Source organism: Natrix helvetica (genome assembly GCF_964273705.1).
Source record: "Natrix helvetica genome assembly, chromosome: 5".
In the NCBI taxonomy this organism is placed as follows: Eukaryota; Metazoa; Chordata; class Lepidosauria; order Squamata; family Natricidae; genus Natrix; species Natrix helvetica.
The window spans coordinates 150498619-150523954 of record NC_138551.1 but is presented as its reverse complement, the minus strand read 5'-3'; the positions used below and the strand labels follow the sequence as shown (position 1 = coordinate 150523954).

At 48.6% G+C, this 25336-nt stretch overlaps 1 protein-coding gene across 1 annotated transcript in view; it reads right to left on the bottom strand.

Annotated features, from left to right (window-relative positions):
* Positions 1 to 25336, bottom strand: part of SKI (SKI proto-oncogene) — a 146190-nt gene that overhangs the window by 5462 nt on the left and 115392 nt on the right. The window contains exons 2-5 of the mRNA XM_081954941.1: positions 3866 to 3988; positions 3130 to 3245; positions 1841 to 2133; positions 467 to 777 (exon numbers count right to left, since the gene is read on the bottom strand). Coding sequence (XP_081811067.1) covers positions 467 to 777; positions 1841 to 2133; positions 3130 to 3245; positions 3866 to 3988 — 843 coding nt within the window. The remainder of the gene's footprint in view (positions 1 to 466; positions 778 to 1840; positions 2134 to 3129; positions 3246 to 3865; positions 3989 to 25336) is intronic.

The window sequence follows — 25336 nt, the reverse complement described above, 5'->3', positions numbered from 1 at the left end:
TGGACAAAAAAATGGTTCGTTTTTGGGAGGTCTGCAGAGTGCAAAAGCTTTTTTTTTTTTTTTTTTAAAATTGCCTCTTCAAAATCTTGATGCGTCATATACTCTGGTGCATCTTATACTCCGAAAAATACGGTAAATCATGTGACGCTTTTTTTCAGTGCCGCCGTAAGTTCAAACAATCACTAAATGAACTGTTGTACGTCAAGGAACAAGGAACTGCAACGCAACCCCACCCAATCTGAGCTTCAAGGATCCAGGTGGACCATTCGAAGCAGCGAAGAGTTAAATTTATTTATTTATTTATTTTATTTATTATTCATGCTTCTAGACCGCCCCCTCTCCCAAAAAGGGACTCGGGGCGGTGTACAGTCCATGCAAAAATGGGAGTGCCGCCCCTCCCCGAGACTCAAATCTAGTGCCACGGGTTCCCCCTCCATGCCATGGGCTCCGGGGACGGGGGCATTACCTGGTGGAGACTGCGCTTGGCCTGCAAGGCGGCGTTGAGCTTCTCCTCCTGCTTCACTCTCATCTTCACCACCTCGTGGAGGAATTTCTCTTTGGCTTCTTTGGTGTCCAGGCCGCCATCCAAGGCCTGCCTCAGATGCTCCAGCTCAGCTTCCAGCCCGTTGGGCCCGTTCTGAGGCTCGGCGTGACTTGACACTTCAAAGACGGCGTTGCCGGCGGTGGGCTGGACTTGCAGGCTGGGGGAATTCATATCCTTGGCTGAACCCGAAGAGGTGAAGGACGGCGAGGAGAGCGAGGACAGGGAGGAAGTGACTGCAGAGAGAGGGAAGGAAAGAAGGCGTGGCAATGAGCCCCCCCCTTGTCCCCAGGCAATGTGTGGGGATTGTGGGGTGCATAAGTCAAACCCTGTTTCACCGTCATGCCCCATAACAGTGATGGCTAAACTTTTTGTCCTCGCGTGCCGGAAGCCCATAATACGAGTCCATGAATCCCCAGCCCTTCTGCACATGCGTACGCGACCACTTATGCACTCCACTCATGCATGCCCGCATGACCCCCCACGCTCCGTTTTGGGTCTAGCAGGCCTCCTTTGAAGCCCCCCTGTGCATGCGTACGCTATTACAGGTATTATATCGTCCTTGTATGCAGCTTTATTCCTCTCTAGCAGTCATCTCCATTGTTCAGTGATGCATTTCCTGCCCCTCTAGGATTTACCTCTATCTGCTCCTGCGAGGCACCCACCTGTGGCATGCGTGCCATAGGTTTGCCATCATGGCCCTATAACCATAAAGGTAGGGAGTGCGAGTGCAAAGAAACACAACGCGTTGGCTGGAAGCGTGTCGTGCACTTCTGTCCCTGAAACGGGACATATTTCGACTGTGAGAAGCTAAGACCAGCATTCTTTCAACCTTACAGAATTGTGGCGCTGAACAGCACTCAAGGGAAGTCCCGTTCTCTCTCTGGCCACCACCTCCAGATGGGCGTGAAGCCCCAGGACCGCCTTCCAAAGGCAGTTTGCTTTTTCAAAAGTTCAACCGATGGGAAGGATGGCTTGTAACGTGAAATTATTGTAGGAGACGACCAGGCTGAGCCCGAGGGAGGGAGGGAGGAGTCAAACGCGTCATCAGTCGTGAGTCCCTGCGCTCCCACAAGAAATCTAAGCCCAGCCCATCTTGAATTCCTTCTAATTCTTATCTCCCGCTACTTCCCCTTGACTGTTAGTAGTTCCGGTTCTTACAATAACATTTTATACTCATTTGAACTGCCCCGATCTCCTGATTTTTCCTTTACAATTATTGGAAGACCAAATTCATTTTTTTTCTGAGCCAAAGAGGCCAAGGATTTCCCCCCCCCCTTCTGAAAAAGCCCTACTTACATTCTTCTCGCGTTTCCACTTCTATCTCGGCTTCGGATTCCTTCTCTTCTTCTGTGGGAGGGACGGGAGGAACGACGGTGGGCACTGCTGTGGCGGGGAGTGTCGGTTCGGGCACAGCTGTGTGTTCGGCGACGTGTTTCCTTTTCCGGAGCTGGGGAGGGCTGCTGAGGGGCTCGGCGTTCCGCAAGGCAGCCGGGGGGCACAGAGGGTTGCTCACGATCTTTGGCTGAGGAGGGGGAGCCAGCGCCACGTTGGGTGCAACAGAGTTCTCAAAACTTTTATACGAATAGAAACTGTGCAAGAAAAGAAGGCTGGGTTACCTCACAGCCCCCACAAAGCTATTTTGGGGTGACTCATTGGAGGAAATCGCTCCTTGGGGAGGTTTCTCATTAACGCAATGAATCATCCAAAGGTTTAATTGCCAGTTTTTAAAAGTTCACTTCTTCACCGAGCAAACTAAGTCTTTATTTTGATGCTCCAAAATTTTGAAAAGACAAAGTAATATAGTTATCTTTTTTTAAAAAAATAATTAGGAAATATATAGGTAGTTCTGGTCACTGTTGTTAAGTGAATCACTGCAGCTGTTAAATTAAGAAGGTGAACCTGGCTTCCCCATTTGACTTTGCTAGTCAGGAGATCACATGACCCACCCCCACGCCGCAGCAACCGTTGTAATTTTGAGTCCGCTGCCAAGCAACTGCACAACTATGCGGGCATCACAATGTTTGAACATAGGTGGTTCCTATTTTTCTATTTGCATTTTTTACCTGCTTTTAAACGGAAACGGCTAGGTTGGCAGAAGCTGGGACACGTCATGGGAGCTCACTCTGTTACGCGGCGCTAGGGATTCGAACTGCCAAACAGCTGACCTTTCTAGTCGACAAGCTCAACTTCTTAGCCAGTGAGCCATCACGTCCCTCGGCCTTCTTAGAAGCTGGGACAAGTAATAGGAGTTCACTCCTTTAGGTGGCACTGGGGATTCAAACCGCCAATCTGCCAACCTTTCTGATCGACAAGCTCAGCGTCTTAACCACTGGCTAAGTGACCCTAGAGACAATTTATTCATCTGACCCATCAACTTCTCCAGCTCAACCAAGTGATATTATCCTACGCTCCCAAAGTCTTAATTTTATACCCCAGTTCTGTCTGTAGCATCTTATTCGTGCCCAGATATGAAGATCTTGTGGCATTGATGTCCTCTGTGGGACACTTTTCAGGTAACGCACCTGGCCACCTATTAAATTTAACGACCTTCAAATTTTGGCCCCCGGAAAAACTCTTCTTCTTACCTGTCTCTGATTAATGTCGGGATGTGGTTGGCGACGTCCTTCTCGCTGGCTGAAACGGCGGGGGACCAGGGCCGGAATGCAGAAAGACGCTGCCGCGGATGAAGACACCCAATATTCTGATTTTTTTTAAAAGAGAGATGAGGAAAAAAAAAAAACGTAAGAGACAAATGGATAAAACAAAGATATAGCGAATGACTGGCTGGAGGGGGACTGGAAAGGGATCGAGTTTTGTAGATCCGGGCTTCTGAATCTCTGAAAGGCTGAAAGCAGAAGGCTTATCCCTAGGACAGGGGTCAGCAACCTGCGGCTCCGGAGCCGCATGTGGCACTTTCATCCCTCTACTGCGGCTCCGAAGCCGGTTGGCTCCACAATTGATAGGGCTTTCGGTTAGGACAGATAGGGGGAAAAGGATGCCGCGCTAGGAGGAGACTCTATGATGGAGGCGGGCCGGGAGAAGGGGACGGACTTCCGATCGGCTTCCAGTTAGGACCTTTATGGCTCTTTTGAGTGTTTAAGGTTGCCAATCCCTGCTCTGGGTAAATGGTACCAAGGTTTGTGAGTGTTGCGTACCGCACAGAAGCCAGGGTGTGTAGAGTCTGCTGGGCCAACATCACACTCCAATGAATGAAGCCAACGCAAAGCTATCCCATCAGAAATCCAACCAAGGGATATTGGGGGGGGGGGGGTGCTGCCCCTTTCAGCCTTCAAAACCTGACAGCTTTCCCCCAAAACTCACCTTACTGGATGAATTGGACAAGGACCGTAGCCAGCTGGACTGCTTCTCCTTATCCCCAAGTAAGGGAGACTGCAGGGCATTGTCTGTTTTGGGTTTCTTGGGGACAAGCGGATCGGATGGGACCTGAAAGGGGGAAAAAACAACTTATTAAAAAAAAAGCACTGGCTATTTTCCACTGCATTAAAAAAAAAAAAAAGAACAAACGTCCGTCAAAGGAGGGCCGATATTACGACCAACCGGATCCAGTTTGTAGCCTCTTCCACCGCTTCACAAAAGCTGCTTTCCCCACCCCCTAATTAATAAAGGAACCCCCTTTTCCTCCTTCACTAGAAAACGGGGAACGAAGAAGAGAAAATTGAGGTTAAAACTCCAAATACGAGCAGGCTTCATCAGTCCCTGCGGGGTGTCAAACAAGATGTTTCCAAAGAGGTTTAACTAAAAATTCGACATGAAGTTTAAAAGCCTGAACTTGTATCGACGCTGCAAATACAGATATTTTGTTTCTTCTGTACCTGGCAGGTACAAAGAAAGTCCACTTTTGAGCACGAGAGAGGTCTCAAAACACATCGAGTCCAGGGATCGGTTCCGGCAGGCAGTACTGCCGGTTCGCTCGTGTGCGCATGCACAGTGCGATTTAAATTGTTCTTCGCATGAGCAGAACCGAAAAAGAAAGATGAACCGGACAACCCAGGCCGCCAAACTACTACTACCGGTTCAGCTGAAACGGTCCGAAACGGTAGGAACCCACGTCAGACTTCAAACCTTTGAAAGGATGTGTTTCGAACGGTTCCTAAATCTGAACTCCATATATATGGTAGAAAAAACAGCAGCAAACCAGCTCAGCTCACTGTCAAATCCCCTGGCAACGGGTCCAATCCAAGAGGAGATCTATTTAATTACATTTTGGCGGAAATTTGTACCGGAGAGGCCTTCCGTGCAGTTAACCTGACTTTTCCCAAAACCAAACACTTCTCAAAGATGCGTTAATAAAACCATCATCGTGAGGTTTTCCAGGAGATGCTTTTTCTTAAAGGATGAGATTTAAGGAGAGGGGGGAAAAACGGCCCAGCCAAAGAATTTTGCAAACTGCGTGCCTGGCTAATTGGAAAAGGAAAGGTGAGCCTTGAAGATGGGGCGGCTGGTTCTGGAATCGGAGCGGGGGGAATCGTGATGCCAACAAACCAGACTTTGTTATTCTGTTTGCAGCGGTTGTTAAGGCGATGACTTCACAATGCCGCAGCTGCAGCAGAATCTGCTGGCCGCTTGCCGAGATCCTGCTATGCCTCTTCCACCAGTCGCTCCACTCGCTTGGCCTATATATCACCAGGCCGGAATGAGGGGAGGGGGGGGAAGGGGAAGAAATCCCTCTGGCCCATCACCACCTCCGGACTTTTCCAGGGCCATTCCGAGGGTCTCTCCCTTCCCCCCCCTCCCCACTTGACTTGGGGTCTCTTGGGGCAGGAAGAAAATCCCCATCTGCTCCAACAAGGCGGGATCCTCGAGGGATCCCACCTACCTAAAACCCTCTCATTTTTGTCCCTCTCCCCTTTTCCTATTAGGAAGACCACCTGCTGGCTTTTCTGGATTGGGAGCCAGATCGGGTGGCCAAAGAAGCAACTGGATTCTTTTGAGCATCTACCAGGCCAAGGAAGCTCAAACCCCCTCCCCCCCTGCACCTCCTTCTCCCAAACTTGCCCTGTGGACTCGCAAGAGGTCCAGTCTAGGTTCCAGACCCCCTTGCTTTGATTTAAACCAGGGGTGTCCAAAGTTGGCAACTTTAAGACTTGTGGACTTCAATTCCCAGAATTCCCCAGCCAGCTCTGCTGGCTGGGGAATTCTGGGAGTTGAAGTCCACAAGTCTTAAAGTTGCCAAGTTTGGACACCCCTGATTTAAACCAACCAAGATGGTTTGCGTTTGCCCTGGAGTCCTGCACAGGGGATCTTTTTTGCTGCTCCTCCTCCTCCTGCGGCTGCATAGGAAAAAGGAAACGGTGACAGCATCCGAATGCTATTTGGCAAATGCTGCTGGTCCCAGCCCAGCCGGTCTGTGGGGATGGCTGAAGGGGGGGGGAGGGCGAGGAGGAGGGGGGACGGAGAAGCAGGTGGCGGAGCTCAGAACAGGGGCCTGTTCTTTCCTACCATCCCCTTTGGGGGAGGGGGGGAGTCTGACGCTCCCTCCCCACCTCTCTTTTTTCCCTCTCCATTTCTGCTCTGCAGGAAAGAGATTTCTTTTGCAGATGGGGGGGAGGGGGAGGCGAGTAGTTGGGGGGGAGGGTAGATGGCAGATCTCACAGCCTTGGCAAAAGAGCCCCTTCTGGGACGGATGGGTTTTGTTATTTATTCATTAAACTTCCCCGCCACCCACCCACCCCCGTCTCTCATCCATAAGGCGATTCCAACGGGTTTTCGAAACCGTTCGAAAAATGGTTTTTCGAAAAGGTGAATGTAGCAGTCAAGAAGAGGAAGACGACTTTTAAAGAAGAGAGAAAACCAATTAATTGCACACACACGCGCGCACACACACCGAATGCCAACCAACCAGGCTTTGGCAGGTAACCGCAAACTTTCTCGTGGTTGTTCCTTTCGACTTTGTGACATCCAAAGTTAAAATTTGTGGAAAAGTCAGGCTACCAATCAACGAGCCGCCAGTCACTTCTTTAGGTAAATAGCCATCCATCCAGAAAGGATGTCCGAGACCCCTTGGGAGAAGTCCCATTGTCCCCTCCCCATCAGAGAGGCTGGACAATTGGACACGCGCACAAAACAAGCAGGCAAGGTGCGTTTCCGAAAAACAATAAGACCAATGGTGCTGCTATCCAGCACACTGCAGTCCCCATCATGCACTTCCCAGAAGGGCATCATCGCCTCCCATCCCACAGATGTTGTGTTGTTCCCGAGCACACGGCTCATAACGGAGCCCGTAGCAACACCCCCCCCCCCACCTCGTTGACATAGGTTCATGTCGGACGCGCCTGGCAGGTCCTGCGTGACCGTGGCAAAGGCGAGTGTGGTCGGAGGCCAAGAGAGGCTTCTTCCCCTCCCCTGCTTTGGAGGGCCACCTCTACCCCCCCACCCCACCCCCACCCCGTCATCTTCAGGCCGAGGCCTAATCATAAGATCGGCAGGCAAGGTGATAGCAGAGTTGGCAGGAGTTCGAAATACATCAGCAAAAATGTCAAGGCCTAAGAGACCTTTCCACGCTCGGGGGACTCCGGTTGCCAGATGGCCTCTCGCCAACCAACACCCACCTCCCCCCCCCCGCAAAAAGCTCTTTCGCTACCAAAGCCCACCCACCCCCTCTCTCTCCCTGGGAGGACTACAATCCCTGGTATTCGTAGGCTGGGCGTTCCCTTTTCCAACTCCATCCTCCCCTTTGCAAATTTTTCTCCCTAGGCTGTGTAGTCCTCTTATTTTCTGCAGGAAATCTCACTCACATTTTCCCCTCTGCACTCAGTTCACGTTCCTTAAAAATGGTGGCCAGGTAGGTTTTCCCGTGTGCAGGTAAATGTGAGTATTGGTTAAAGGACTGTCCAGCTGTTTACCAGATTTTTCAGAGTATATGATGTGCCCTTTTCCCTCAAAAAAGAGGGTGAAAATCTGGGTGCGTCTTATACACTGAATACAGCATTTTTGGCATCCTGAAACCCACCCCCTTTGCAAAAATGGCTGTGCATAGCCTTTAGGAGGCTTCCAGAGTGCTGCTGGGGGCTGGGGAGAGGAAAAATGGGCCATTTTCTGATTGTTTCCCCCCCTCCCCCATCCTCCAAGAGCACTCTATAAGCCTCCTGAAGGCTATGCATCCCCCCCCCTTTTTTTTTGACAAAAAACGGGCCATTTTGGGGAGGTCTGCAGAGTGCAAAAACTTTTTTAAAAATTTGCCTCTTCAAAAACGTGGTGCGTCTTATACTCCGATACGTCTTATACTCTGAAAAATACGGTAATTTCAAAGCAATTTTTGTGCATTTCCCTTTACTCGGGGCAATGAGGCCACTGGGGAGGGGAGGGGGGGTGACACACCACCTACCCCTTGCCTCTGTCCCTTGCCACATTTCCTGAAAACACCTTTTTTCCACTTGCCAAGAATGTGAAGGGCCAGGCAGGTAAACAAACCTCCGTTATTTTTCCAACCGGAGTGACTCCGGGGCCGCCTGAAATGCACCCGACCTCTCAAGCATTTCCCAATCCATGAAAGCGCCGAGTTAATTACTTTGCAAACATGCAAAAACAAATCACACTTTCTGCGTCTGGCTGAGAAGATGGACTTCCCAGTGCGAAATCTGACTTCGGCAAGCTGGCAAAGACGATGCGGGAGAGACAGACAGACACCGCAGAGAGAGGGGGGGGGGGAAATAGAGAGAGAAGCTGCCCACCCTTGTGCCTTTGAAAGCATCTGACAAACCGAGCAGGTGCAACGGCCACCAACACACGAGACTTTATTGGTTCAACTTTTCCGTAGCAACCGAGAGGCTGGAGTGAAGGAAAACACACACAAGCACACTGCAAAAACCACAGCGCTTTCCCACCCAAAGGTTTTGGGCAGAGGCGGGGTGGGTTGTTCTTGTTGTTTGACCGAAGCTGGGAAGTCCTCAATTTGTGTAGCTGAGCCACGTTTCCCCAGGAACAACCTGCCGACGTGGTGAAGCTATTGGGAAGACGTGAGATGCATTTGGTTGGGAAAAGAATCTCTGGTTTGTGTGCGGACTGAAGTCCCTTATTTTATCCAAACAGAAATAAATGTCCCTCCGGTTCTGAAAAGAGAGAAATGTTCAGCTCTCTTCTCCCATAATCTGCAATGGGGGTTCAAGTCCCACCATTTTATGTGCCGTGTATAGTTTCCACAGGGGTGAGACTCAGCCAGTCCAGATCGGTTTGGGCAAACTGGTAGCTCCGACGATCAGCTGCGCGCTGTACTGACCTATATCCTCTCAGCTGAGTTGCGCGGCAGAGTGGATTGTGCGCCTCAGCTGTTTTCCTCCGCAGCATTAATGCGGAAGGTAAGTTTTCTCAAAGCTGCGCGCGATTACTGAACTGGTTGTTCAACCGGTAGGATCCCACCACTGGAGTCCACCATTCACTGGTTTGGGATAGTGGGAGTAGGAAACGTGCCCAGTCAAGGTGACGTCTCTCTCATGGAACATGACAAGATAACAGAGTTGGAGGGGACCTTGGAGGTCTTCTAGTCCAGCCCCTGTAAATCTAATCTAACATACATTGCTTAAACCGGGCAGTGAAATGAATTTTCGTGAAGCGTTTTTGCATGGATCCAAGGTGTTCGGAAAGGAGACGAGCATTTTATCATCTCTGCAATCATGAAAATCTGCCATCAACTTTCCTTTCTCCAATGTGGCTTCCACTGAGGGGTAGAAAAAGTCACCCCTGGGACATGGAAAACAAGCCAGAAAAGCAATTTTTTTGACCCAATCAAAGAACAATGAAGGTTGATATTGCCAAACATCGATGGTGCCATTTGCCAAAATACTTTACCATCTCTCTCTCTCTCACACACAACTTGTGTCTCACCCCACAGATTTCTGACAGTTGTGTAGCCTCACCCAACCAACACAGCCTATTCAATGGGTAAGCCAACGTAGGCCTTGTGAAGGGAGTATCAGGTTCGGCTAAAGCTGGGGCAAAGATATTTGCTGGCTTCGCGCCAGGCTTTCCCACGATCCATTAGGCGCGCGGACACAGCCCTTCCCCTGTTCAAAACTCGGAACACAACTTCTCTTACACCATTATCAGTCCGTGCCACGCCAGGTTAAAACCTGGAACACAACACACCATGGTGAGTGCCAACGCTAGCCAGGGCTGGACCGAGGATCAAACAGCGACTTCTGGAGACCTTCCACTATCAATGGCACAACTGAATGTGTTCTGCCTGAAATTGTCAATATTACAGTGGTGGTGGTGTGTGGGTGTGGCAGTGGTGGGCGCGTACCGGAGCCTGCCTGGAGCACCGGATACTGGTACGGTGCTCCGGAGGGCCCGCCCGCCCACCCAAGCTCTTTACCGGTCTTTTAAGGCTTCCGCGCACGGCGTCTACAACGCCTGCATGATGCTCCGCGGAGCAGCTGGAGCATTGCGGAGGCTCGCAGAGGCGCTAAGTCGCATGCGCATGCTGCACACGTCCATGTGGACGACGTTGGAACCCATCACTGGTGTGTGTGTGTGAGTGTGTGTGTGTGTGTGTGTTTAGGTTCTTCAGAAATGACGCCGATCTAAGCTGGTATCTTAGCTTTATTGATGAGCTGCGACGGAAAAGGACACGACAAACCACGGTGTAGGAGCAGTGGGTTGCGTTGCGCAAGCTTTGAGTTGCTATATTTACTGAGCGGCTTTGCAACGCGCCCCTTTCTCGCAGACGTTCTAATCTCATTTCCTCTGCAAAAAATATGTTTTCTTCTACAAAAAGTCTGCACGACGAAGCAAAAAATTCATCTGCTTCGCTCGGGGGGAGGAGGGGGAATCACAGCTGCGGCTCCAAATTCCGAACCTGGAGGAAACTTCTGTTTTGTTTTGTTTTTTTTTTTTGTTCTCTGCCTCGCTGCAACATTTTGACTGGGTTTTGGCCGAGGGTGGACTGTCAGCTCCCAACAGAGGGATATTTAGGCACGATGTTTCTAATGATTTCCCACGCTGTTTAACTTCGCAGATCTGTTCTTTCGAAACAATTCCTTCCCTTCCTTCCTTTCAGAGGTGCTTCCAAGAGAATAATTTCAGGTCGGCCCGCTCCTCAAAAAGTCTCAACATGAAAACAAGCTCTTTTCTCATCTCGGCTTCTGTGAAAAGCGCTTTTGTCTATTTTAAAAGAGATTAAAAACAAAAAAAAAGGCAAGCGGAAACCTTGCATCACTAGGAAACCGAATCTTAAGACACGAAATGGCTTTCCTTTGCTTGTGGGGGGAAGCAAATCTAAAACATGTAATAAACTGAGAAAAGCCACAGACTACAACGCTTCTAACCACACCGAGGGCCGGGGGCAACAGTTGTCGGTGCAGTGGGTTGTTGTCAGTGGGAAAACCAAAATACTGTAGGAATTATGTTTGCACCTGCCTCCTTCCCGCACGTTTCTCTGCTATTGGCTATCATCATCTCCCCCCCCCCCGCAATTGATTGACAGTGGGAGAAGCACATCACTCCCAGGTCCAGCTTCTCACAGTCCGGTGTCAACTGCAACACAACCTCGGGTCCCAACACCGTCTGCAAGAGGCGATCATGGAAGGCCGACGGGCTTCCCTCCTTCGACTCCCTCGATCCTCGTGCAACCAGGCGTCCTTTCTCCCAACTTTCTCTTGCTCTCCTGGGGAGACTTATTAAGCCACGCTCAGGAAGAAGGGACAACAACGTTCCCTTCCTCCTCTCCATTTTTCTGACACACACACACACACACTCACACATACACACTCGGGCTTTGCTGCCCCCCCCCTCCCTTCCATGCGGACGGGCGAGCAGCCAAGGAAGCGCAGCTACTCGGAAGCAGAGAGACCCAGCCAGGAAAAGGTCCCCCTTTCCGCTGGCAATTATCTTTGGCAACCGTTGTGTGGGAACTATTTTCAATTGGGGAGGTTGCGGAGCACGTGAGGGTGGGGTGGGGGATGTTCGGAACAGGGCGGCGCCTGGCGACCATCTTGAAGGGGCTCGGAAAAGACCCCTGAGACACCAGGAGACCGGAGGCGTATAAGGCCAATTCTTTTGACGTCCCGGGGGCTTAAGAAAATCGACGGGGCCTTTGTGCTAGAACTCTTAAGTTTGTTTGAGGAAGGCCCAGACACATTTTTCTGGGTCTTGTTAGGGTTTTGTGGTAGCAGCAATCCAATCTTTGCGCATGAAACACACACACACACACACACACACACAGGGCTTCCAAGCCAGAGTGGCTGAATCCAATGGAACGTCAACATGTTCTGCTCATTTTTCTTTTTAGAAAAGTTTTTTTTATATTTTTTTGTTCTCTATATACAATTATACAGTTATTATTCTTTTTTACATTTGTCGTTCTTATACATTTATCACCCCATTTACAGGGTTCTAACATATCATTTGGGTTGCTTTCTTTACCATCCCTCGCCTGCTTTGACACCACCTTCTTTTCCCTTTCTTTTCTCCCTCCCTCCCTCCTCTACTTTCTTCCTTCCTCCTCTCCTTTCCCTTCCTTCTTCCCTTCCTTCTCCCCTACTCCTCTCTTCCTCTTCCCCTTCGTACCCTTCTCTCTTCCATCTTCCTCTCCTCACCTCTTCCTTCCTTCCTCTTCCTCTCCTCTTTTCTTTTTTCTATTGTGGGTGTCTCTTCCAGCTCTTACTTTTTATTTTCTTGGGGTGGTATTTCCGCAGACCCAAAAATAGTTCAATATCATTTCGTGTTCCCTTCTGCTCACTTTTCACACGGACCCGCAAACTAGCCAGTGTCACAAGATGTTGCTTAACGCAGTTGACCGCAAATGTTTCTCCCTATTTGGGGGATCCAAAAGGCCCCCAAGTTGCTTGAAAGACTGAAAGGACTTTGCGGCTTGAACAAGTCAGCTTTTAAAACCGATCAGGGACCTCCAAACAGGAAGGAAAAGGAAAGTCGTGAATTTAAAAGAGAAAGAAAAAGGCAATTCTAGTTATAAATTGCCAGCAATTGGGTCTAGCGCCGCAAAACACAAAAAAATTCAGAAAAGGAATGAAGTCGGAAAAAAGAGATGCTCAAAACTTCAAAGCCAGCAACCAACCTAATTTTGAGATCTGTCTCTCTTACTCAAATTCGGTCTTGCACGCTCCAGATGGCGGAAGATGCTGGGAGCGGTTTTAACTCCCGCGGAGTTAAACAGGTGGGAAGTGTAGGTGTTATCCACCTGGATGAGAGCAGCTGAATTCCAGCATGACAGCTCTTTCCTTCCTCGGCGATGGATGACGGCCAATGCCAAACTCGGGCTAGTCAAGTAGCCGCATCCGTCCAGAAGAAGGAAGGAAGGTCAAGTTTGGAGAAACGGAACTAAATCCAGGATCCTAGTGCTGTGGCCCGCCAGCACAGCTGGCAGCAGAGTCAGAGAGTGAGGAGGGTTGGGGAGGAACATGGGCCAGTCCTGGAGGCTGGGGAAGGCTCAGATGAGGGCTCTGCGTCAGAGGCAGAGAGGGAGCGACAGCTGTATGACAGTTATCAGCTGCCTTCGGAGTCAGACATCAGTGAGGCAGAAGAACAGCTGGAGCCTGTTCCCAGTGTGCGTATGCGCAGAGCTGCCAGAAGAAAAGGACAGTTAAGAAATCAGGGTCAACTTTGGAGTAAAGCCACAGGTGGACGGTGAATGGCCCCTCCCATAGGAAATAAAAGAGGAGCGAAAGAGGAGTGGGCTTTTGCAGGAAACAATTCATTCGTTCGTTTCAGGAGTGTGAAGATCTGTCCGTGAATCTCAGAGACTCTGTGCCCAGTCTTTCCCTGCACAGCACTGCGTTGGGAAAATATTTACATGGCAGCTTTCCAAGCTAGATAAGGTCTGTGGTCACAAATTCACCTTTGCAAGACTGTTTATACCAGGCCTTGGCTGAATGTGAATGAGGGGAATTCACATTCATTTAATAAAAGGGGTTTTGTCAGGACCGGGACTCTGCCTCGTGCTTTTTGGGGAAGCCTAGGTCAGAATACCTAGTAAGCGGGGAAAGACAGCAGAATATTGGTGCATTGATGCCTCTGATGGAGTTAGAACATGGTGTGGGACAGGCTAAAGGAGGACATGGGTGGCTGGTGACTTCCCGGATGGAAGCTGAATCATCTCGCAAGTCCTGTTGGTGAAAATGACACACCCACGAAAACCTTTCTCCTAAAGCCACAGGAATGGCTTTTTATCTGGTGTTGTCTGAACTACAGGATGTGTCTCATTCACCGCCGCTGATCTCAGGAACGTCCCAGTTGAAGATAATGAAAACGGAATCACTCGTGCCAAACGCAAGCTGAGATCGCCCCTGGAAAACACACACACACACACACACACACACGTCTCTTAAATGCTTCCCACAACTCTTGATAGCGCCGTAAAAAATAATAAAAAAGATACCCATTGCACCTGCTGGTTATCACGACTGTGCTTTTCTTAATGGTTTTCGGCAGGGGTTTGCTCTCTAAGCTTTTCAGCTTCTGAACGTTACGTTACCAGGTGAGGTAACACCATCATTAGTCTGGCAAGGAAACATTTCAGAAACATAAACGGGAGAACAAACCACTGTCCAAATCTAACATCGGAAGTACAAGTATTTTCTGCTATTTTCTTAATGGTCTCCAGGGTCAGGAGGAGCACTTTCTGAGGTCCGCTCCGTTCTTGGTGGCGATCTTGTCCTCCCCTTCAGCCCAAAAGCCAATCCCGCAAGCTCTGCTCGGAGCAGAAACAAAGGGGGCTTGGCTACCCCATCCCCTTTCTAACTTTTCCTTCTGAAAACCGTCAAACCATCTCCCTGACTTGGGAATCCAGAAAGCATCAGCGGAACAGAAATCGTGCGCAAAACCGGCTCTGAAAATCTCCCTGCCAAACAAACAGACAAAAAATAAAATCCAAGGAAAGGCTCTTTGAAATGAAATTCCCCATGGGATTCTCCGGGGGGGGGTGTCCTGGGGAGGGGGGGGAAAGCCCATCATCCGCCAAGACTCGTCTGCATCACCTTGAAAAATCAGGGCTGTGGCTCTCTTTGCCACAGCAGGAACATCTGGAGAAGGAGGGGCACGGCAGAGAAGAGGCAGGGCTGGTCCATCTTCCCTTGCAAATGTCAACATGACTTGAATTAAGGGCTTTAAAAGCAGGGTGGGGAAAAAAAATCTTCTTGTTATGAGAAAGTTGGCCAGAAGACTGACTTCAGATAAAATTGGGTTGGGGTGATGGATTCAAATGCCTCATTAGTTCTTTATAGTATTCCTGAGGGCCAGAACCCTAATTCTCGATTTAAATTAAATTGTGAGAGAGACTTTCTGAGTTAGTTTTTTTTTTTACTTAAAAAAAAGTTAAAAAGATTTTAAGGCAGCATTTCTCAGGCTGGACAACTTTTAAGATGGGTGGACTTCAACTCCCAGAATTCCCCAGCCAGCAAAGAATTCTGGGAGTTGAAGTCCACCCGTCGTAAAGTTGCCCACGTGAGAAACGCTGCTTTGAAAGGTACTACAATTTTGCACAGAGAACTAGGCCGGAGCCCAAATTTGTCCTATTTTCAGTGTCCCTGGAAAGCTGCCCATTTGCCCAAGTCAAATGGGCAAACGGGGACAATCTGTTAGAGGAAGAAGGGGGGGCAGCCATCCCTCCCAGCCCCCATCCTTTTTTTTTTGACATACATACATTCACAAATATACATTCTCACAAATATTGTTGTTATTATGTGTTATCATTTAACACGCATAATTCCATTCTTTCCCTAAAGATTTCATAATGATAATCGAGATTGCTTTCCCGCCATCCCATGCATCCATCTTATTTTACAACCACCGTTCTTCTTCTTCCCTCTCCCTTTCTCCTACCCTCCTTTCTTCTTTCCCCCTCTCCTTTCTCTTTTCTTCTTCCCCTTCCTCTCCCCTCTTCCTCCCCTTCTTACCCTCTCTCCTACTCTTACTACCCCTCCAGTGGTGGGTTCCGGATCCCGTTCCAATGCGTATGTGCCATGCGTGTGCGAGGAAGCGTCAAAGGCTTTAAAGGACAGGTACGGAGCTCAGGCGGGTGGGTGGGCCCTCCGGAGCACTGTACCGGAATGGTACCCGATGCTCCGGGCAGGTTCCGGTACGCCCATACCAGAGCGTACAGCCTGCAACTCATCACTGTATCCCTCCCTTTCTTCCTCTCCTGCCATCCTTTCCTTCCTTCCTTTGAAGGTATTTTTTTTAAAGCACTCTAAACTCTGAGTTTTCATCTTCCCATTTCACACCAGAGAGAGAGGGGGGAGGGAGAGAGAGAGAGGGAGAGAGAGTGTAAAAGTAAGATATTTTGTCAAAGCACCTGGTAGGCCCAAAACATCTAATCATTCCCCTGGCTCAGCTGATAAGGGAGGAGAGCTCGTGGCCTAGAGGTTAATATAACTGCCTAACATATAAAATAGCCCAAGTTCAAATCCCAATAAGGGTATGGCTAGCTGATGAGAGCTAAATAGCTTGAAATAGATCTAAACTAGTCTCCCTTCATTTATTTATCAGCAAAAAAATGTGTATGTATGTTTTCATACATACATGCATACATACATACATACATTGTGATCTCCGGAACTGTTCGATAGGGAAGGAAGGAATAAGAGCATCGATTTAACATGCCTGATGTAAAAACAACAAAGCTAATCAGAGGAGGGAGGCAGGTGGATGGGCATATCACCCGCACAATGGCCAAATGGATTAATAGTGTATAAAGGCAGGTATCTCTTTAATGGTTTTTAACACTCTTAAAAATGTTAGCAGTGGCTAACGAAAGCTTAGTGAGCAATATATTTTTAAGTTCCAGAGATCGCAATGTCTGTTTCTTCTTTTATAACTACACCTGGAACTCGTATTTTTAGGATAATTTGCAGTGTGTGTGAGAGAGAGGGAGGGAGGGAGAACCTGGGCCCCATCTTTCAATCTCTGCTGTAATGTGATGGATTATGGGGAGGTTGTGTGTGTGTGTGTGTGTGTGTGTGTGTGTGTGTGTGTGTGTGAAATAGAGAACAGGGAAAGCTTCCATGCAGCGTGACTAATCCGCCCCATTAATAGGCTCTAACCGAGTGCAGGAAAGAAAAGGGCAGTTTCAGAGCCCCCCCCCCAGCTGTCACATCCAGGGGCAAAGGTGTAAATGTCCCCCCCCCGGACTACAATACCAGGGGACAGGCCACGCTCAGCCTGGCGGGGGGCTTGGGGGGAGGGGAGGGGAGTGGCAACAGAGAAAAGCCCCTCTCCCCAAATCAGGCCAAAGCTGGGCTTTTTAAGCATTGAGATCCGGGTGAAGCCAAGTATGTTTTTTTTGTGTGGCTGTCCCCCCCTTTGGTCGTCTTAAAAGGGACAGTTTGATAGCAGCCAGGGGTAGGGGCGCAGACTGGGGGTCCCAGAGGGAGGGGTTTGTGTAGACAGAAACCAGGAGGAGTCCAACTCATCTCCCCCAGCCTAGCCAGTTGCTCCTGTGGGTTGGCCCAGGGTTCTTTTTAGGCCTATTCTCTACGGGCAGCTGGCTCTCTGTTGGTTAGCAACGAAAATGGTAACGGTCTTGGATGGATCACCACCATGTAATCCAAGATCTCCCCGGCAAGATCTTGAGGTCACAGATAACAAAAAGCAACCATTTGATGTCCACATCCGTGGATCTAATGTTGTGGCTCCTATCGCATAATTACAGCTATTTGTTTCTTTGCCTCCAGACACTTTCTTTCTTTCTTTCTCTTTCCTTCTTTCTCTTTTTATCTCTGTATCTCTCTATCTATCAATCTATCTATTATATCTCTATCATCTATCTATCTATCTATCTAATTTATCTATCTATCATCTATCTAATTTATCTCTGTATCTATCTATCTAACTATAACTCTATCATCTATCTAATTTTTCTCTGTATCTATTTCTGTATCTATCTTATCTATCTATCTATCTATCTATCTATCTATCTATCTATCTATCTATCTATCTATCTATCATCTATCTATCATTTCTCTCATCTAATTTTCTATCTATCTATCTATCTATCTATCTATCTATCTATCTATCTATCTATCTATCTATTATCTACCTACCTACCTACCTACCTACCTACCCACCCACCCACCCACCCACCTGATCCAACCCCCTCTCTCCCCTCCCCACTCCTATCTGTTGTGTAAAGTTTTTCAAAAGGTATTTGTTGACTTGGGGGGGGGGGGAATAAAATGTTTAAAATGATATGACCTCAGGGGGCTTGGTGGTCTCGAACCATTTTTTTTTAAAAAATAGTGCCTAAAAAATTCACGGTGGACTTTATTCTAAAATCCTTTTGGGGTTCTCCCTGCAAAGACCCAGTCTGTTTCCCAAACTGAAGAAATGTCCCACGATGGAAACAAGGGAGTTCACCGAGGCTCAGGAGGCTGTCAGGTTTAAAGTCCCTTCTAGACCTTAATTCGGGCTGGGGAAAGCGATTTGAAACCAATTGATACGGCCGTCCAACTCGCAGACGTGACTTTTGGGCTAGTCCTTTCCTCTGCGGTTTGAGTGGCAGGAGATTAGAAACTGCATATCGCCCTCAACTTTTCAGTCTATATTCTTTTATTCATCTTCCTTTTCTAACCAATCATAGTATCAACCTCCATGCCTTGAAGTACACTGACTCCTCTTGATCTTTTATTCTCAATGTTAACCGATTCATTTCCGCACAGTCTAAAATCTTCTTTATTATCTCTCCTTCTGATGGGATTTTAACTGCTTTCCCCCGTTATAACATGCACAACCAAATATGTACCTTCTTTACTATATTTCTCTGGTAAGATGCCCAATAAGAATACCTCTGGCCTCAATGCTATACGTCTATGCAATATTTTCTCTAACCGTGTTTGTATTTTAACCCAATAATTCCTTGCTTCCGTGCATGTCCACCACATGTGATAATATGGTCTCGGTAGTTGATGATATTTCCATCATTTAGCAGATATATCTTTAGACATTTTCGCTATTTCGCCATCGACTTTTAAGGACCCTCCCTTCCTAATCTGTTTCAAATGATCACCTTTTCTCCCTTCCCCTTCGCATAAACGGAGATAATGTAATCTGGATTTCACAGAAAACCAGATCCAATCTCACCTTCAACCCTAGATTACAGATTTCCCATGTGTGTGTGTGAGAGAGTGCATGGGCGCATGTTTCGATTAATTGGGGGGGGAGAGAAGGGTCCTCATTCACTTTTAACCCTTTAATCACCTTTCATTTAATTCTGTAAATCGTCCTCCTGTCATCACTGGGCATCCAAGAAATCCCTCCAGCCTGTCTATCTTGCTGACTTCTACATCTAATACTGTAAGTTTGCCCCGCGCATGTCAGAAACGGTCTTGAAGTCTCTACCCTGCATCATCCTTCCAAGCTAAGAAAAGGACATTCCAAAAAAAAAAAGAAACCTTGCAGGGGAAAAAAAAATAGAACTGCGCTGACATTTCTCTTCTCCCCCCCCCCCCCCATGTGAGTAGCTGAGACAGTTTCATTTCGGTTCGCTTGGCTGCACCTCTCCCTGACACCACATCTGCTAAACCAACAGTAGCTGTTGTGTCACCTTGGAGCAGACAGTCTTGCTGGGACGTCCATCGAAGGGGCAAAGGTCGCGAGGGCGACTCCCCCTCCCCACAAAATAAAAATAAAATAACCAGAGTGCGGGTCAGAGCAGAGAGAGTTTACAAGAGGACAAAAAAGACCAATTCACCGTCGAGACTAATTTTGTAGAGCAACGACTCTCCGCTTTACTGCGTCGCCGTTCATACAGAGACTTGGGAGGACAATCGGCATGGGGGGAGGGGGGACCTCTCTCGCTCTCAAACAATAACTGCATCTGTTGCCATTGAGAAATTACATGCCAGTCTCGTAAACCACATCTGTCTGATAACGCTAACCGATCGAGAAACAGAATCGAAGGAATAAGACAGCGGACGAGCCGTTCCATTCTGGGAAAGGAAGGGCCACCGTTTCCTCCCAGTTACGGTGGTTTTCCAATTTCGCACGAGAAGATGGGAGACCGTAACAGAAAACTCCCCCCAAAACCATGCTCCTCGCACGTTGGGAACATCCAGGTAGGCTCAAAACCGCTGCAGATGTTTCAAGGCGAAAGGGGCATCCATCCTGACCCCTGTTGGCAGTGTGGGAAAAAAACACCCAGCAGTTTTATCCGCTCTTCGGCTCGCGGCTGTCAATCCCACGAAAAGCCACGGTTGACTTCCCCGCGCCCCATTGCTCTTTTCCCACCCTTCAAATCCTGCTCTCTACTCAAAAACATTCCGACTGCCTCAGCCGAACTGGCCTTTCTTTTGCCGAAATCACAACTCTTAAAAGATGCCGCTTTTATCTCTCTCGGAGCGATGGAAAATGAGTGGCCCATGGAAGTCAACGCTAGGCGAGGGGGTTTTGCGGAGGGCTTCCTGATTTTCTTCTAGAACAGTCATGGGGAACCTTTTTCACCTCGGGTGCCAAAAGGACGGGCGCACACGCTATTGTGGGCACTTGTGTGCCCATGCCGATAATTTAGTGCTCCCCCGCACCGTGACATCTCCAATGAAATCAGATCAAGTGCGAGAAGGAGGCCAGGTGTAAAAGTTGAATTTAGAGAAAGCCAAGCTGGACGTCCCTGAGAGGAGCAGGTATTTTGAAAAATGAAGAAACAGCCCAGGTTTCCTTGTAGCAACTACTCCGACTCTTTTATTCCTGAGCTGCCTGTCCTGCACAGGTCCCTCCTTGCCGCGACAGATCATTTTCCCTGCAGCAAATATGAAAAAGCTCAGACTGAACATTCTGTACTCAAGCGAGACGATCGAGCAACAGAAATAGAGCGGAGAAGGAAAAGCTGGTCTTAGCCCAACGCAAAGGAGAGGGATGCAGGTCACGAGGTGCTTCCTTGAACCCGTTAAGGATGGGGGGGGGTCCTTGCTGTAAACACCTCCCCACTCTTTATTCAGCACTCACTTTTTTATTAGAATGGAATAGAATAGCAGAGTTGGAAGGGACCTTGGAGGTCTTCTAGTCCAACCCCCTGCCTAGGCAGGGAACCCTATACCGCTTCAGACAAATGGATATCCAACGTCTTCTTTAAAACTTCCAGTGTTGGAGCATTCACGACTTCTGGTGGCAAGTTGTTCCACTGCTTAATTGTTCTAACTGTCAGGAAATTCCTCCTTAGTTTTAAGTTGCTTCTCTCCTTGATTAATTTCCACCCATTGCTTCTTGTTCTGCCCTCAGGTGCTTTGGAGAATAGCTTGACTCCCTCTTCTTTGGGGCAGCCCCTGAGATATTGGAAGACTGAAGACGCGTTAGTCTTAGATGCTTTCCATTGTGTATTAATTTGGAAGCTGTCCTGCTTCAGAGCAAAGTATTTCCTTACCGGGCCCTTGAAATGCCTTTTCTCAGGGGAATTTTAAGCATTTTAAAAACAAAATAAAGGCATGGTGTCATCCCAAAGTATTGGCAACACCTCCACAGAGGTTGAGAAAAGAGAATTCAGCTGATAGGAGTTAAAATTCCACCTGGAGCTTTAGGGAGAAGTGAGGTACAATCTTGTAAAGGTAAAGGTTCCCCTCGCACATGTGTGCTAGTCGTTCCCGACTCTAGGGGGCGCTGCTCATCTCTGTTTCAAAGCCGAAGAGCCAGCGCTGCCCGAAGATGTCTCCGTGGTCATGTGGCTGGCATGACTCAATGCCAAAGGTGCATGGAACGCTGTTCCCTTCCCACCAAAGGGGGTCCCTATTTTTCTACTTGCATTTTTTAATATGCTTTCGAATGGCTAGGTTGGCAGAAGCTGGGACAAGTCACGGGAGCTCACTCGGTTACGCAGCACTAGGGATTCGAACTGCCGACCTTTCTGATCAACAAGCTCAGCATCTTAGCCACTCAGCCAGCGCCTTCCAACCTTCCCCATCACCTATCTCAGAAGTTAAGCAGAGTCAGTCCCGGTTAGAACTTGGAGGGGGAGGGGGGCTACTTGAGAATGGCATAGATGGTGCCCAGTCTTGGGAGTTGGAAAAAAAATCACCCCCAGAAAGTCAACCCCCCCTTTCCCGTAACGCCGTCACAAAAACAGCCTGACTCGGAAGCATCGTGAACTTGAACGAGTCCTTCACAATTGTTTGTGCCATGACCTCATGGTTTGAAACAGCCCAAGGACCCATTATGAGGCCAATGATTGTTTCAGTGATTAAGTTTCTCAAGGACAGCCATGGTTATGGAAACCACACTGTATATTGGACCTTAATACGGCTGAGCGGGTCCAGAGGTATTTCACGAGAAGAGTCCTCCACTCCTCTTGCTCCCAACAGAATCCCTCATGCCACCAGGCTTTAAATGCTGCTATTGGGACCACCTGGAATTGCGCCGCCTGCGGACTGACCTAAGCGTAGTACACAAAATTGTCTGCTACTACATCCTACCTGTCAATGACTACTTCAGCTTCAACCTCAATAATACACGGGCAAACAATCGATACAAACTCAAAGTAAATCGCTCCAAAGTCGATTGCGGAAAAGACGACTTCAGCAACAGAGTGGTGAACACCTGGAATGCTCTACCCGACTCCGTTGTTACTTCCTCAAACCCCCCACAGCTTCGATCTCAAACTGCCTACTGTGGACCTCACCCCATTCCTAAGAAGTCCGTAAAGCGGGTGTGCATAAGCGGACCAGCGTGCCTACCGTCCCTGTCCTATTGTCCCCATTTATTTGTACTCATTTCCTTCGTTCGTGTCCGTGTTCATACTTATACCTGCTATCTTGTACATGTTTGACAAACGAATGAATGAATGAATGAATGAATGAATGAATAAATGGAGATTCAGATGCTGAACCAGGAGTGGGAAGATCCAGGTTTCAAAACTACTCTGAGGGTCTTGGGCCCTTCCCTCTCTTTCATCCCAAGCTACGTCCTTGAGTAGCTGCTGGGAGGAAAAACAATATGAATTCCGTCCTGTGGAGTAGCTGTGTTGTTTGGAGACTGGCATGGCTCATCTTAGTTGGAAGGGCACCAACCCGGTGCCCCCTTTAGACCTTGAAAACGGGTGTTTTGCACAATCCCTTAGGAATGGGCCACCAGACAATCTGGTTCGAGGAGGAGCGCGTGGTTTAAGATGGCTCCGAGCCATCGTTCGACTTATGCACCATGTACGTTTGGCACCGTGCGTGAAGCCACAGATAAAAACCAACGAAAGGGAAGCCAAGCAGGAGAGAAGAGAAGGAGGCCACCAGGGTTAAGCACGGGTGCGAATTCAGCTCAGGAAGAACGTTCCAGGGTAGCTACCCATCAAGAGTTTGAGGGTGAAGGAACAATATTACACGCTGAGAGTCTTTTTCACCAGTATTTTTTTTTGGGGGGGGAGAGGGAAGACACCCCGGCCCACCGAGGGAAGATTTAAGCCCCCCTCCCCGTGACATAATCAGCTTCCAAGCAGATGGGATAACCTTCTCCAATAAAAGGCAGGCCCCATCCATCAGGGTGGGGAGGAGGGGGCCAGTTTGGACAATGGGAAAGCTTTGCTGTCTATTGGGGGGGGGGGAAGAGAAGGCCTGAGATGCTTTGGGGGGGGGGGGGCTTGGCTCAGCTGTTTGGGGTGGCAGGTGTCCCATAGCCTTCGCCGGCCAGCCGATGACGATGCCAAGTCACGGCAATTTACCCCGCAGGACGGACACAATAGCCCAGAAGCCTGGGTTATAAACCGTCTCCATCCCTACCCGTCATCTGCGCCGGGCCAGAGGAGTTGGGGAGGGCCGGGGTGGGGTGGGGGTCGGGCAGCCTTTCACCCAAAATGTAAAGAAAGCAAATGTCACCCCCAACCTGATCTCTTCCCCCCCCCCCGACCGCTTTGTTCGATTCCCTCCACGAGAGTCTCCCTTGACAGTCCAGGCAGTGCGCGAGAGGCCTCGGCTTTCCAGTCACACAAGGGCAAAATAACTGACCTCGACCCCAGGACCGGCTTTGGGGAATGGCCGTTTTCTTTCAACCGCCCCTTTGTCCCGCCATTCCCAGGGGAGGGATGGGGGATGGGGAGAGTGGTCCCGAACAGTTTCTTTGGTTACCGTGGCTTCGCACCACTATCCCTAACAATCACATCCAACAAGGCTTGGAAAACGCCAGGAAAATAGATGATAGATGATAGATAGATAGATAGATAGATAGATAGATAGATAGATAGATAGATAGATAGATAGATAGATAGATAGATAGATGATAGATAGATGATAGATAGATAGATAGATAGATAGATAGATAGATAGATGATAGATAGATGTTAGATAGATGATAGATAGATAGATAGATGATAGATAGATAGATGATAGATAGATAGATGATAGATAGATAGATGATAGATAGATAGATGATAGATAGAAAAAATAGAGATGGATGGATGGAGAGAGAGAGAGATGGATGAATGGATGATATAGATAGATAGAAAGAGAGAGAGAGAAAGAGATAGGGATGGATGGATGGATAGATAGATAGACAGATGGATGGAGAGAGAGATATGGATGGATATAGATAGAAATAGAGAGATAGGGATGGATGGATAGATAGACATATTGATAGATAGATAGATAGATAGATAGATAGATAGATAGATAGATAGAAATAGAGAGAGAGAGATAGGGATGGATGGATGGATGGATAGATAGATGGATAGATATAGAGATAGATGTATGTATGTATGTATGTATGTATGTATGTATGGAGAGAGAGAGAGAGAGAGAGAGAGAGAGAGAGAGAGAGAGAGAGAGAGAGAGAGAGAGAGACCAATCATTGGTTTTGAAGGCTTTCCTTCCCCCCCCCCCCACTTTCCCTAAGGAGGCCTTAAAAGCACCCGCCACGCAAGGAGTCCAGGAGCGTCACGTAAGAAGGGGGAAAAATGAAAAAGAAACTTCTGTCCGAAAAATGATATGTGGCTCCTTCCTTATATGAAGATACATGGACGATTAAGCAGCAGCATGGTGAAGCCTGGGGAAAAAGAACGGCGGATCGGTTGAAGGAAAGAAAGGGGTAAAATTGGGCCAAAATTCTATTCATTACATGACTTTAAAAAAAAAAAACATGAGCTTTGAATCACTTGGTGCCCCAGCAATAAATCCCTCTCTGCCCCATCTTAGATAGCTGAGAAAGCCAGCAGGTGTAGCTGAAAAGTTTTAAACCAGGTTTAATTTCCTGTGCTGCGGAGGGGGGGGGAAGGGGTGTCGTAGTCCCCAACCACGGTCAGCGTAGTCCGTTTTTAGCATCGTGTCGCCGTGATGGATGCCTGAGATCAATCGGACACTCCCAAACTGGGAGAATTCACGAAACCAACCAAGTGTCACCAACTCAGCTTCTACTTCCAACTTCACCCCTGGGTGGGTAACTAGAGTGGATTCCAGTGCTGGTTGAACTGGTTTTAAGTGGGTTCCTCAGGGACCTCCCTCTAGGCCCGGGTCATGGGGGAAAGGTACCCCCCCTTTAGCGATAAGAATAAATCACCTGTTTCAAAGAATCCAAGGTCCGCGATTGTAGGCCTACAAACTTGGCTAAGCCAGGCCATGTCACCGCAACCCAGAAAAACGGACAGCCCCATCTGTCAATACCAGGATGGCCAGCTGCTATCTGGGTGGCCGATTGGGCCTCCCCCTTAGCTGTGGGGTGCTGGATTTCTTCCCATAGAATTGCCTCTCTGGCTGCTCTCTTTCACATAAGAGGCATTCTTCTCCAAACAATGCCTACTTGGGCAGCGCGCCTTCAAAAGGTCCCCGGGGAAAGTGGGGTGGAGAGGAGGGGGTGGGAGAGGGGAGAAGTCCTGGCAGCGGCCCAGGGCTGTCTCAAGAGCACCCGGGGGGGGGCAGGGAAGGG